The sequence below is a fragment of the Chiloscyllium plagiosum genome, chromosome 25 (assembly GCF_004010195.1).
Source record: "Chiloscyllium plagiosum isolate BGI_BamShark_2017 chromosome 25, ASM401019v2, whole genome shotgun sequence".
NCBI lineage: Eukaryota > Metazoa > Chordata > Chondrichthyes > Orectolobiformes > Hemiscylliidae > Chiloscyllium > Chiloscyllium plagiosum.
Genome location: NC_057734.1, coordinates 22,594,335 through 22,607,606, shown reverse-complemented (window position 1 = coordinate 22,607,606; position 13,272 = coordinate 22,594,335). Strand labels below are relative to the sequence as shown.

At 42.6% G+C, this 13,272-nt stretch overlaps 1 protein-coding gene across 2 annotated transcripts in view; it reads left to right on the top strand.

Moving 5' to 3' along the window:
- Positions 1–13,272, top strand: part of LOC122562636 (rasGAP-activating-like protein 1) — a 270,514-nt gene that overhangs the window by 108,707 nt on the left and 148,535 nt on the right. For both annotated transcript variants that reach the window (XM_043715652.1, XM_043715650.1), the window contains exon 7: positions 42–182. In XM_043715652.1, the coding sequence (XP_043571587.1) occupies positions 42–182 (141 nt within the window). The remainder of the gene's footprint in view (positions 1–41; positions 183–13,272) is intronic.

The following is a 13,272-nucleotide window of genomic DNA, read 5'->3' as shown; positions in this document are numbered from 1 at the left end:
AATACATATTCTAATATTTGGTAACTCTTTGTAAATTCTAGACTATAAAGAAGACTCGTTTTCCTCACTGGAATGAAGTATTTGAGTTTGAACTGGAGGATGGCTTACCGACAGAAGGAATGATGTTCACTGTGGAAGTTTGGGACTGGGACATGGTGGGAAAGAATGATTTTCTAGGCAAGGTAAGCTGCTGTTGTTTGACCTAGCAGTTACATTCACGCTATTTGTGTTTTCACAAATTGAGTTCGGCTGAATATTTAATATGGAATGAGTCGTGGCTGTCATTGAAATGGTGTATTTATAAACCAATCAAACTGAGGGACTATAATAGCGCAATGGGAGTGTCCCTACTCCTGGACCGAGAGACCTGGGCTCAAGTCCCACCTGCTCCAGAGGTGTGTAATAACATCTCTGAACAGGTTGATGAGGAAAAATAGGTTAAAAAAAACTGTTTGGAAAGTGATCAGGCCACAATTGAATTAGCATTATTGTCACATGTATTCAAGTAAGTACATTGAAAAGTTTACAGTTGCCTCATCATAGCACCATCTTTGGTACAGAAGTACCAGGGGACAGATATTTAAGATGTGATGAGTTTAGCTCTGTCTACAAATTTTATAAATATGTTACATTATCAGTCTCTAGGAGTAGCTTTCACAGTTCAAACATTGCAACGTTTCAACTCTATCCCTGTATAAAGTATTTCTGCTATGACTCATAAGGTAGCACACGTGTATCTGAGTCACAGTATTCACCGCTCAAATCCCACTCCAGGGCTTGAACACAAAACTCAAAGCTCAGCACAGAATTGAGGAAACATTGCATTGTCAGAGGTGCTATCTTTTGGATGTGGTGTTAAATTGAAGTCACATCTGTCAGCTTGGGTGGATGTTAAACATCCCTTTCATCTTTTGTTTTCAAAGACTGGTGGAGTTATCCATGTTGTCCTGACCAATATTTCCCATCAATCAACTTTGCAAAACAAGTATGGTTACTATCACATGACATTGTGGGAATATGCTGAATGGAAATTAGTTGCTGACTTTCCTACATTGCAGCAGTAACTTTATTCCAAAATCTATTTCATTTGTTGCAAGTGCTTTGAGATGCCCAGTGTCCACAAAAAGATGTAAAAATGCAAGTCTTTCTTTATTTTCCATTTATTTTAGTATGAATCTGGAAATTTGCTTTTGCTGAAAGGGACCACACTCAGTCCAATCTAGCAATATGTTTCAGTTCATCTCACTGCTGCAATGTGTTGCTTGTGCCTCTCATAATTGTGGTAATAGAATGCCAGCTTCACACTGGTTCGAGGGACATTTCAGCTCATAGTCCACCACTCCCTAGCCTGGACGTTTAGAGTCATAGAGTCATAGAGATGTATAGCATGGAAACAGACACTTTTGTCCAACCTGTCCACGCCGTCCAGATATCCCAACCCAATCTAGTCACACCTGCCAGCGCCCGGCCCATATCCCTCCAAACTCTTCCTATTCATATACCCATCCAGGTGCCTTTTAAATGTTGCAATTGTACCAGTCTCCACCACTTCCTCTGGCAGCCCATTTGACACACTCACCACCTTCTGAGTGAAAACGTTGCCCCTTAAGTCTCTTTCATATCTTTCCCCTCTCACCCTAAACCTATGCCCTCTAGTTCTGGACTCCCCCACCCCAGGGAAAAGACCTTGTCTATTTATTCTAACCATGCCCCTCATGATTTTATAAACCTCTATATGGTCATACCTCAGCCTCCGATGCTCCAGGGAAAACAGCCCCAGCCTCTCCCTATACCTTAAATCCTCCAAGCCTGGCAACATCCTTGTAAATCTTTTCTGAACCCTTTCAAGTTTCACAACATCTTTCTGATAGGAAGGAGACCAGATTGGCACGCAATACTCCAACAATGGCCTAACCAATTTCTTGTACAGCCACAACATGACCTCCCAACCCCTGTGCTGAGTACTCTGACTAATAAAGGGAAGGATACCAAATGCCTTCTTCACTACCCTGTCTACCTGCGACTTTACTTTCAAGGAGCTATGAACCTGTACTCCAAGGTCTCTTTGTTCAGCAACACTCCCTAGACCTTACCATTAAGTGTATAAGTCCTGCTAAGATTTGCTTTCCCAAAATGCAGCACCTCACATTTATCTAAATTAAACTCCATCTGCCATTCCTGAGCCCATTGGCCCATCTGATTAAGATTCTGTTGTAATCTGAGGTAACCTTCTTCATTGTCCACTACACCTCCAGTTTTGGTGTCATCTACAAACTTACTACTATACTTCCTATATTCATATCCAAATCATTTATATAAATGATGAAAAGTAGAGGACCCAGCACCGATCCTTGTGGCACTCCACTGGTCACAGGCCTCCAGTCTGAAAAACAACCCTCCACCACCACCCTCTGTCTTCTACCTTTGAGCCAGTTCTGTATCCAAATGGCTAGTTCTTCCTGTATTCCATGAGATCTAACCTTGCTAACTAGTCTCCCATGAGGAACATTGTTGAAAACCTTACTGAAGTCCATATCGATCACATCTACCGCTCTGCCCTCATCAATCCTCTTTGTTACTTCTTCAAATACACTACATAACACTAAATAAGTAAGAACAAATTAAACTCCCTTTTAACAGAGGTTGTCTATTACTTAACTCATCACTGGCAAGGGATGCAACAGCGTATCTCTTTCTGAATGCTTTGAATCTAACAATTTTTGTGAATGTCGTGTATCAAAGAAGCTGCAGTTACTTATCAGAAGACTGACCACTGAGCTTATTGCAGATATTTTGCCAGTTAATTTTCTAGAACCTTATCCTCTGGCCAGTTCTTTGCGCATTTAGTCTCAGTGTTCACCTTTGGGGTAGAAATAATAAAGCAACTAATTTGAACCAGTTGTACTTCTGTATGGCAGGACGCAATTTAATCCAGAAAATGCATTAATTATGCTTATATCTCTCTGTCCTCCAAAATTCTTAAGAAAACATCAGTCTGACCCAATGAGATATTGCCATTATCTTTTTGAGGTGTGGGTGAGTTAGATGCGATGATGAGTGGTAAAATATACATTTCTGTCTGCAGATAGACAACAATGTTCAGTGGTTTTGAAAGAAACCAGATCTCTTAGCATCATGTAGTCTATTTGATCTTCCTTATAAGATTATGGGCACAAAGAGTAGAGGTGGACTCTATACCCCACACCTCTCCTCTGACGCTCAATAAAATAATGGATATTCTACATCAGTTCTCCCTTCCTGCTCTATTCTAATATTCCTCGTGCATAAAAATAATAAAGTACTCAATCTTGACCATACTAAGCACCACAACCAGCTGGGGAAGAGAACTCCCAAGATTCACAACCACCACTGAGTGAAGAGGTTTATCCTCGTCTGAGCCCCAAATGGCTGACCTCTAATCCTGAGATTATGACCCCTTAGTTCAACAAACCCTAGCCCAGAGAACGAACCTTTTAGCAATAAATTCTCTCAAGCCCATTTAACAGTTTTCCATGTTTCAATGAGGCACCCTCTGATACTGCGAAACTCCAGGGAGAAAGACCCATTCCACTCAATCTCCAGATATGACTTGTATCATTGTGCGGGACGATCAATCTTGGTAAGTGATCTGTTTTAGCTAGTGCTGTGATGTGGTTTGGGATCTGTATCATCTCTAGTTGCTTCAGTGAAGGGTGTGGAATGGGATTTCAAAACTCAGCTGCTTGAATTGAACTTTGGTTCATTGTTTCATTGCGTGAAGTAAATTTTAAAATTTGGCACTGCAGATGTATGTGGTAACTTAGTCATTATATTAGTTGACTCTGAGGAGCTCTACTGGTACAGTGGCGGTGTCACTATCTCTAAACCAGTAGGCCTAGGTTCACGTCCCATTGGCTCTGGGGGGGTGTCATAACATCTCTGAACAGGTTGATTAGAAATATCGATGTAAAAAATGACAATCGGGGAGAAGGTTTGGGTGCATATTACAAGGGGTCAATATTTTCACAGGGGCTGATGGAGCAGTGGAAGTATCCTTTCAGCTCTGAGAATGCAATTTGAATCCATCCCAGATGAATGGACTAAATTAACAAGTGAACATGGAAGATCTAGGAAACTGAGTGCAGGAAACAGCTCAAAATTCCTCATTTTAGAATTTTCAGGTGTGATGAGGAGAGGGATTACACAGAATTGGAGGCATTGTGGTACCAAGGAAAACAATGGCAGATGTTAGGAGGGATGTTACATGATTGGTGGTAAAGGCAGGTTTGGGTGGGGATGTGATTTCTGCTGTAAATGTAAATACTTCACGATTCAGAAAGGAAAGTTAGTTCGTTGTTGGAGCAGAGCTGAAATAGATTGTCTCCTCAGCTGAACATTGTAGGGCTACATATATATTCCATCTCCCAGCCCCTGAGTGATGTGGCAATAGCAGGAAAGTTGGGAAAATCAAATGAGATTGCCAGTGAAGAGCTTTCCATGCTGTGAGCAGTAAGTCCCATTTTCCAACCCAGCGCTGAATGAGATTCCAACCCAGTGAGATGAGATTCGCACCAGTGTGGAGCGAGAGGCCTATTAGCATGCATTAACGTCTCATTATTACACCACCCGCCTTATTGGTATGCAGTTTCCCAATCTCTCACCTGCCAGAGAGAAACTAGATGCTGACAATTCCCGACGAGAAAGGCAGAATGGTAATCCTGGTGATTCCAGCTCCCCCCTTGCTCGTCCAGACCTCCATCAATCATCAACATCTCAGGGTACACTCCATGGGCAGTGACCACATGCAACATCCCCCCCCACCCAACCCCACCCCCCCACCACCACCTACTCCATCCACCGGGACTTCCAAGTCCCTGAATGCAAAGCAAGGTGCAAATTTCTCCCTGCCCAACACGTCTGGGTCAATTGACAGGAATTGTGTGGGGTAGCTACAGACCGCCAACACTTAACCAGGTACACATCTGAGTTTTAAAAATGGCACTTGCGCCAGAAATCTTTTCAAGGTGCCAGCAGTGACCAGTATTTCCATGGGTGGGAATGTATGAGCAGGGCACCACAGTGACATAGAGTGTAGGTAATGAGGTGAGTTGGAGAAGATAACATGAGAGAATTCGCGAGGGCTCGCAGAGAGAAACCCACAAGGAAATTCACCAAAATTGACAATTTCTGGTAAAATTCAGCCCAGTGAATTGTAACTTGAGCATTCCAATGGGAAGTAGTTGAGCAAAAGCACCAGGAGCGGTATGCTCCAAGATTCCAGTAAGTGGCTGGGAGGTGTTGAATATCTGGCTGGGATGAGGATATTCAAGGTAATAGCTCAAGGGGAGAATCTTTCACTTAGATAATGAGTGCAGGCTGCCTTCTACACAAGGGATCTGAGAAAAGGCATACAAAAGTTCTACTAATCACAAACTAGACGTACGAGAGAAGGTGTGGCAGAGCCTTTGGTGCAAGGTCCAGTCAGTCACACACTGTGAACCAGGAACTGTTTCATCTGGAGGATTTATTGCAAGAGTTGCAACATACGTTTTGATGATCATTAAGACGCTGTTTATTTGAAGAGTCAGGTTATTCAGAAATAAATTAGAATAATGAATAGAAAAGATAAATCCCTAACCTGTCAGGTAACACTCAGCCTCTTGCCAAAAAGATTAACTTCTTCTTACATTGTCAACAAAAGAGAAAAATTACATGCAACAGTTGCCAAAGATCAGTGTGATGGAAAAGATCTTTCTCATAAATAAAGTGTTTTGAGAATTGCCTCTGCAAAATGGTTCATTGGAATTTACAAGCAGAAGAGCACTCTTGCAAGCGAAAGATCAATTGGATTGCTTAAAAATCAAATTCCAACATGTGTTATAAATTTGAAACCTTTAAAATCACCCGGTTCTGCAGCCAGTAATGTTCAGCTTCTAATCCCCAAAGAACGGTATTCTCTGAGAAATTGCTTGGTGAGGAACCTTTTTGTCCTGCATCACCGCTTCCTGCCAGCACTTCATGCAACAAAGAATAGATTAAAGCATACTCCAGATGCATCAGACCATTATTTTAAATTACAGCTCTACAATAGCTGCGCGGGAGAGCAGTCTGTACGCCCACATGTACCGCATCCTGTAAAGCTAATCATCTCCACCTCCACTGATGCTCAGAATTTTCACGCGTCTCTATGTCAGCCATCACTTTCACCAGTCAGATGAATGTCATTTAAATAAAGATTTCCAGATTGGAAGTTTCTCTGTCAGCTTGAAAATATGAAGATACACAAGTCTAAAAATTGTTGCAAGTTACAGGAAAAGAAATTGTGTGATTAACTGGTTGAAAATACGTTTCGAAATGCAGCTCATTCTCCTCAATGATATTTTGTTCCTGCAGCAGGCAGAGGGTAGTTTTCACTAAACCTGTGTACACTAACAGACTTGTCTGAATTCTGTGGTACAGTGGTCAACTGGAACAACACCATTTCTGCACTAACCATTCCAGGGGCTTTTGATCTTCGGGTCTCATATAATTTTGGCTTGTGGCATCACTAAGTCAAAAATGCTCCTGGAATATTGTTGCGTTTGAGTTCTGTATGTTGACAGGATAATGCCCCCTTTACACGGAAGCAGTTCTGGAAGAGTCCAGTGTGTGAGACCTGGCCATTTTTGATTGCAGGAGAGAATCTACCCTTTGGGGTAAGAAGTAGCTTACAGGGGCACTTGTCAGGCCTTGCCTGTGTTGAAGAGAGATGCCCAGCTTGGTGTCAACTGAACATGGACCTGCCCAGCTCCTTTTCCACCTATCCACTCCACCCTCTCCTCCCTGACCTGTCACCTTCATCTCCTCCCCCACTGACCTATTGTACTCTATGCTACTTTCTCCCCACCCCCACCCTCCCCTAGCTTATCTCTCCACGCTTCAGGCTCTCTGCCTTTATTCCTGATGAAGGGCTTTTGCCTGAAACGTTGATTTTGCTGAAGCTCCTCGGATGCTGCCTGAACTGCTGTGCTCTTCCAGCACCATTGATCCAGAATCTGGTTTCCAGCATCTGCAGTCATTGTTTTTACCTTGTCAACTGAACGTGTCATGCTGGCAGCTGTAGAACTTGTCATTGTCAGCAAATCCCCCAAAAGAGTGGTTTCCACTTGTCATTTCAGCAGCAGTTCATTTGTAATTCTGAATTGTTCAGCCATCATTCAATCATAGAATGGTTACAGCACAAAAGGAGGCTATTTGGCCTGTCATGGCCATGCCAGCTCTCTGCAAGAGAAAATCAGCCAGCCGACTCAACACGGACATTCACTATAAACCGGCTGACTCCCACAGCTACCTAGAATACACCTCCTCCCACCCTGCTCCCTGTAAAAATGCCATCCCATATTCCCAATTCCTTCGTCTCCGCCGCATCTGCTCCCAGGAGGACCAATTCCAATACTGAACAACCCAGACGGCCTCCTTCTTCAAGTACTGCAATTTCCCCTCAGAGGTGGTTGACGATGCTCTCCACCGCATCTCCTCCACTTCCCGCTGCTCCTTCCTTGAACCCCGCCCCTCCAATTGCCACCAGGACAGAACCCCACTGGTCCTCACCTACCACCCCACCAACCTCTAGATACATCGTATCATCCTTCGTCATTTCCGCCACAACCAAACAGACACCACCACAAGGATATATTTCCCTCCCCTCCCCTATCAGCCTTCCAGAAAGACCACTCCCTCCGCGACTCCCTTGTCAGGTCCACACCCCCCACCAACCGAACCTCCACTCCCGGCACCTTCCCCTGCAACCGCAAGAAATGCAAAACTTGTGCCCACACCTCCCCCCTCACTTCCCTCCAAGGCCCCAAAGGATCCTTCCATATCCATCACAAATTCACCTGACCCTCCACACAAATCATTTACTGCATCCGCTGCACCCGATGTGGCCTCCTCTACATTGGGGAGACAGGCTGGCTACTTGCGGAATGTTTCAGAGAACACCTCTGGGACACCTGCACTAACCAACCCAACCGCCCCATAGCTGAACACTTTAACTCCCCCTCCCACTCCGCCAAGGACATACAGGTCCTTGGCCTCTTCCATCGCTAGGCCATGGCAACACAACGTCTGGAGGAAGAGCGCCTCATCTTCCGCCTAGGAACCCTCCAACCACAAGGGGTGAATGCAGATTTCTCCAGCTTCCTCATTTCCCCTCCCCCCACCTTTTCTCAGTCCCAACCCTCGGACTCAGCACCGCCTTCTTGACCTGCAATCTTCTTCCCAACCTCTCCGCCCCTACCCCCTCTCCGGCCTATCACCCTCACCTTAACCTCCTTCCACCTATCGCATTCCCAATGCCCCTCCCCCAAGTCCCTCCTCCCTACCTTTTATCTTAGCCTGCTTGGCACACCTTCCTCATTCCTGAAGAAGGGCTTATGCCTGAAACGTCGATTCTCCCTGACCTGCTGCGCTTTTCCAGAAACACATTTTTAAGCTCTTCACAAGGTTTCCAAGTTTTATGTTGTTTGACAAGTTGCGAATTGTGCCCTGTACACTCAATCCTAGTTCATTGATATAAACTAACAAGAACAGTAGGCCCAAGCAACACCACTGTATATCTTGCTCTGATCCGAAAAGCAGCTATTCAGCACAACTCTTACTTTCCTCACACCAGGCAATGTTGATCATAGCTGCCAATGTTGTTGGTATTCCATGGGCTTCAAAATTGCCAAATAGCCCATCATCTGGTCCTTTATGATCGTTGGTTGGAAGTCCATGTCACAGCAACTGCATTAAACTCATCGAGCCTCTCTGTTCCTCAGCAAAAAACTCAATCAAGTTCGTTAAGTGGAATTTATTTTTATTAGATGTATGAGAGTTTTACATAATTAATCCACACTTTTCCAAATTACTGTTAGCTTTGTTCCAGATCACTGTTTCCAAATGTTTCCCCAACTTGATGTTCAATTCATTGACCTGCAGCTGCTTGGTTTCTCTTACAATCTGTTGTGAGCAAGGATTGCTGTTCTGCAGCATGTTGCACCTTCCTTGTACCTACAAACAATTGGAAGGTCATACTTACTGCCTCTTCAATTCCAGCCCTTACTACCTCAACATCCTTAGATGCATCCATCTGATCACGGTGACATCTTTGACCTTCATACCAACAAGGCACCACAGCATCCCAGAGTCATGTCTGCAGCCACAGAAATGTTCTAACTTAGTATCACCTAGCAATATAACCTGTCTAATTTCTCACTGCCGTTTACTCAGCTATTGGTACAGCCAAGCCCCTCCCCCTGCCCATGGTGCAGTGGACTTGGCTATGGCTGCATTCCCAAAGATCCATTGATCTCACCAGTATTCAGAATTAGATACCAAGGTGGAGAGAAAGATGCATTTAAGAGACAGTGGTGTCTCTGGTAGTCACCCATTTCCTCTCTGTTCATCACTCTTTAGTTCTGGAGTGGCCACCTTTGAATTCCTTCCCTGTAAAATGGCTCACTCAGCTGCAAACCCCAAAATTTGATCGCCTGCAGCTGATCACGTGTCCTACACATACACTTTTCCAGAACACAGGAAGCAGACTGGAATTTCCATATGGTACGGGATGTGTATTTCAAGGGACTGAGGTGTGTACCATCCTTGTATTTGTTGGATTATTAACTAAATTAACAGAAGTAAAATTAAGACTAAAACAAAATATTTTCTGGCTGCTCACCAATCATTTCCTTTCAAAGTGCTGAGTATTTTGCCTCCCTCTCTCTTTCTCCCTCGCACAACTTTACTTCAAAACAGATGCGAAAGATACCATGCACCCAAAAGGTGGTCTAGAGATAAAGCCTCTCTTCTGTCAGTGTTGATGCTAATGTCACTCTGCCGTCATTTTTTGGATTTTTCCTGCACTTGATTAATTCTGACTCCTTTGCATCTGTTATTCAAGCTTATGGCACTTTTTTGAACCCTTGCTCTGTTCTTCCTGTTTAGCATTATAAAAGCAACTTTATTCTTAAACTGATGCATGGGCTTCTTTTTCAAGGTGTGGGTGATGTACAAGATAAAAGCTGAAACAATTGATACTGGCAGAAGAGCAAGCATAAATTCAGACAAGTGTAGCAGTAATGAATGCTGGATGAGAGCAGTTATCTGTAATAAAGCTGGGCTTCAGACTGAACAGTGAGACATGTTTTATAATGTTGAGAAATGTGCTATAATCTGCTCACTCATATTGATTTCTCTCCATGCCATACATTATGAAGTACCTGGACTCAAATAAGGAACTGGAAACTAATCAGAGTCTGAGTCAAAGGCAGTGTATTTTAATTAGTCCAAGGTGACCTATTTGAGAAACCAGTTTTTGCAATTCTCCAGCAATAACCTTAAGGAGATCAGTCAGTGCAAGTTATTTAAAGGAGGTGTAGTACAGCACCTGTTTATAAAATCTAAATGAACCTGTTATAAAGGCGTGCTCAACTGCAGAGATGCACCATCCAAATACACTGGGTGAAAATTGTACTTTTTAAAGGTTTAACACTGCATATTTTCTCATGCTTGATAGCACTTCCACAGATAATTTCGACATTTGATTCCTCTATATCACAACTATAAATGCCAGATGAAAATGAATCTTATTAGAGTAAATTTGCCTTGTTGGTTTTGAGTACCTGACTGTGTTTGTGCATGAATACGCAAACTATTGTTAGAATAATTCAGACCTCTGCAGTCCAAATTTGTAGCTTTGCACAGCACAGATCAAACTGCTCCTTGCCCGGAAGATGCTGGGAAGCAAACACTTAGTGAAATGTAAGGTAGTTTTCTGCAACTGGAACATAGGAACATGGCAAATAGGAGCTGGAGTAAGCCATCCAACCCTTCAAACTTGTTCTGCAATTCAACTAGATGATGACTGATGTTCTACATCAACATCACCTTCCTGCTCTATCCCCATATTCCTTGATAACTTTCAATCTAAAAATCTAACAATCTCTAACAGACTCAATGACTGAGGGTCCACAGCCCTCTGGGGCAGAACATTTCAGATACCTACTATTCTCTGAATGAAGAAATGTCTGCCCCTAATGTAAAATAGCATACTACTTAGTCTGAGACTGTGTCACCTGGTTCTAGGCCTCCTAAGCAAGGGAATGAAGTATAGGGTCTAGCCCTAGTTATTGAAGCCTCAATATAATTAACACAGCTTTAATATTCAGATTCAAAAATGTAATAATCATGTATAAAAAGTAATGACAAAGGCTAATGGAACTTTAGCTGTGCTAACTATAGGACTGGAGTATAATATTTGGTCCAAGTGCATGAAACCCTGGTTAGAGCACATCTGGAGTTCTGGACACTTCTTCACAGAAAATTGGTGGTGGAATGTGTACAGTGCAGCTGATTAAAGTATGAGGAAAGATTATATAAATTCAGCTTGTATGCCTTGGAATACAAGAGGTGAAAGGGTGATTTGATTGCCATGAAATATAGTGAGAAACAGGAATCTAGGACGCCGGGATATAATTTTAAAAACAAAGCTCAGCCATTCAGGAAGAAAACTAGGAAACACCTCTTCACTTTCACCGTAGAGGAAGTGTGGAGCTTTCTCCCACAAAGTGCAATATATATACACTTCAATTTATCACATTAAATTTTGGATGGACAGATTTTTATTCGCCTAGTAATTCACCTATAAATGATATGAAACCACAGCAGGACAAAGTTGAATACAATCAGCTGTGATCACATTGAAGTGTAGGACATGTTGGAGTGGCCGAATGGTCTGTACTTATTCCTGTGTTCCTATAGCTTGCATTTAGGTTTCCAATGCTCTTAGCATTTCTAAAGGCGCTACCACGTACACTGGACAGAGAGCATATCTTGAGCTTTGTCAGCCTGTATTGCAATGCTGCAAACATTGAAGACAGTCTTACCAGATAGATAACAATATTCTAAAGTTTTTGTGGCTTCTTTTGGTCTCCTGCTGTTGAGGCAATATCAATGCCTGTTATTGAGATGTCTGTTGAACTTATGGTTGCTAAAAAAAGTCTCAACCTCTTCCATATCTGAGTATTTTAGATTTTCTTTCCTTAAGTAACACACAGTAATGAGCTGTCTCAACAATTGTTTTTGTTATTTGCTTCTCTAGTGATTAAGTGGGATGATTATTTTTCTGAGGTTTGTATTGAATAAATAGTGCATCCTCGTTTATTCAAAAGTGACAATCTTTTAAGCCTTAAATTGCTTTGCACTTTTCTTCAGACTATTTTGTAGAGAAAGATGTGGTAGACTTGCAGATTTTATTTAAAAATTACAACTGCTGTCATGCACAGACAGTGCATCAATGGCACACATTTCCTTCATTGTCATAACATGTTAAAACCACTACCACTGCTGTTTATTTGTGTATACACGTATTTTGTACAATAATGTAGAATGTGGGTGAGGCAGCCTGTGTGTTGTGGTGTTACCTCATCTGCAATTGGCTGCAATATATTATCAGCAGTTCTGCTTTTTTTCAGTAGAAAGATTACCTGTTTCCATTGTCAAGACTAAAGCATACCCAATTGGAGTGTTTTTTTCTTGGCATGACTAAAACCATAAAGCCAATTATTTCATTATACTTTTTGCAAGAGTAAGCCAGGCTTACTATTGCTTCCATTTTAAAACAGAGTTCATCAAGAAGCAAGAACAGTTTAAGAACAAAATTTAAATGATTGCAATTTGGATTCCAATCGGAGACCTGACTGGGGCTGTTAATCTGGTCCAATCAGGGTGCCCTGGCTGACAGATAAAAAGAGGAGAGTCCTGGTGGTGGAAATTGAATAAAGTTTCGTGCACTTTGTGTCTTTCACTGTGTCTCACACCTGCACACACACACCATGGGTGCTGGGGAATAAAATAAGCACTACCGCACTTAGGTGGTAGTGTGGGGGTTTAAAAAAAAAATAAACAGGAGATTCACAAAAAAAAAATAAACAGGAGGGTGGAGGAAGGAGGGCAGATCTGAAGACCTCCTCGTGGGTCTGCTCCGGGGCCCGGCCAAACTGGCCATCAACAGGTCCAGGCAGCGGGCCGTGGAGGGGGTCGTTAGGGCCGACTGCCTGCCCCTCTTCCGCGGCTACGAAAAAAAAAGAGGAGAGTCAGAGATAAGTAATCTAATCTAAAAACCTCTTAATGATATAATTGGTGCAATACTGAGAATTTGCTGTTTTATTCTCTGCTGTGAATTAACATTTTAAAACTGGTACAAAAAGGCAAGTCAAAACTACATTTAATGAAGTATTGGAAGAATCATTTGGAAGAGGACATAGGCTATAC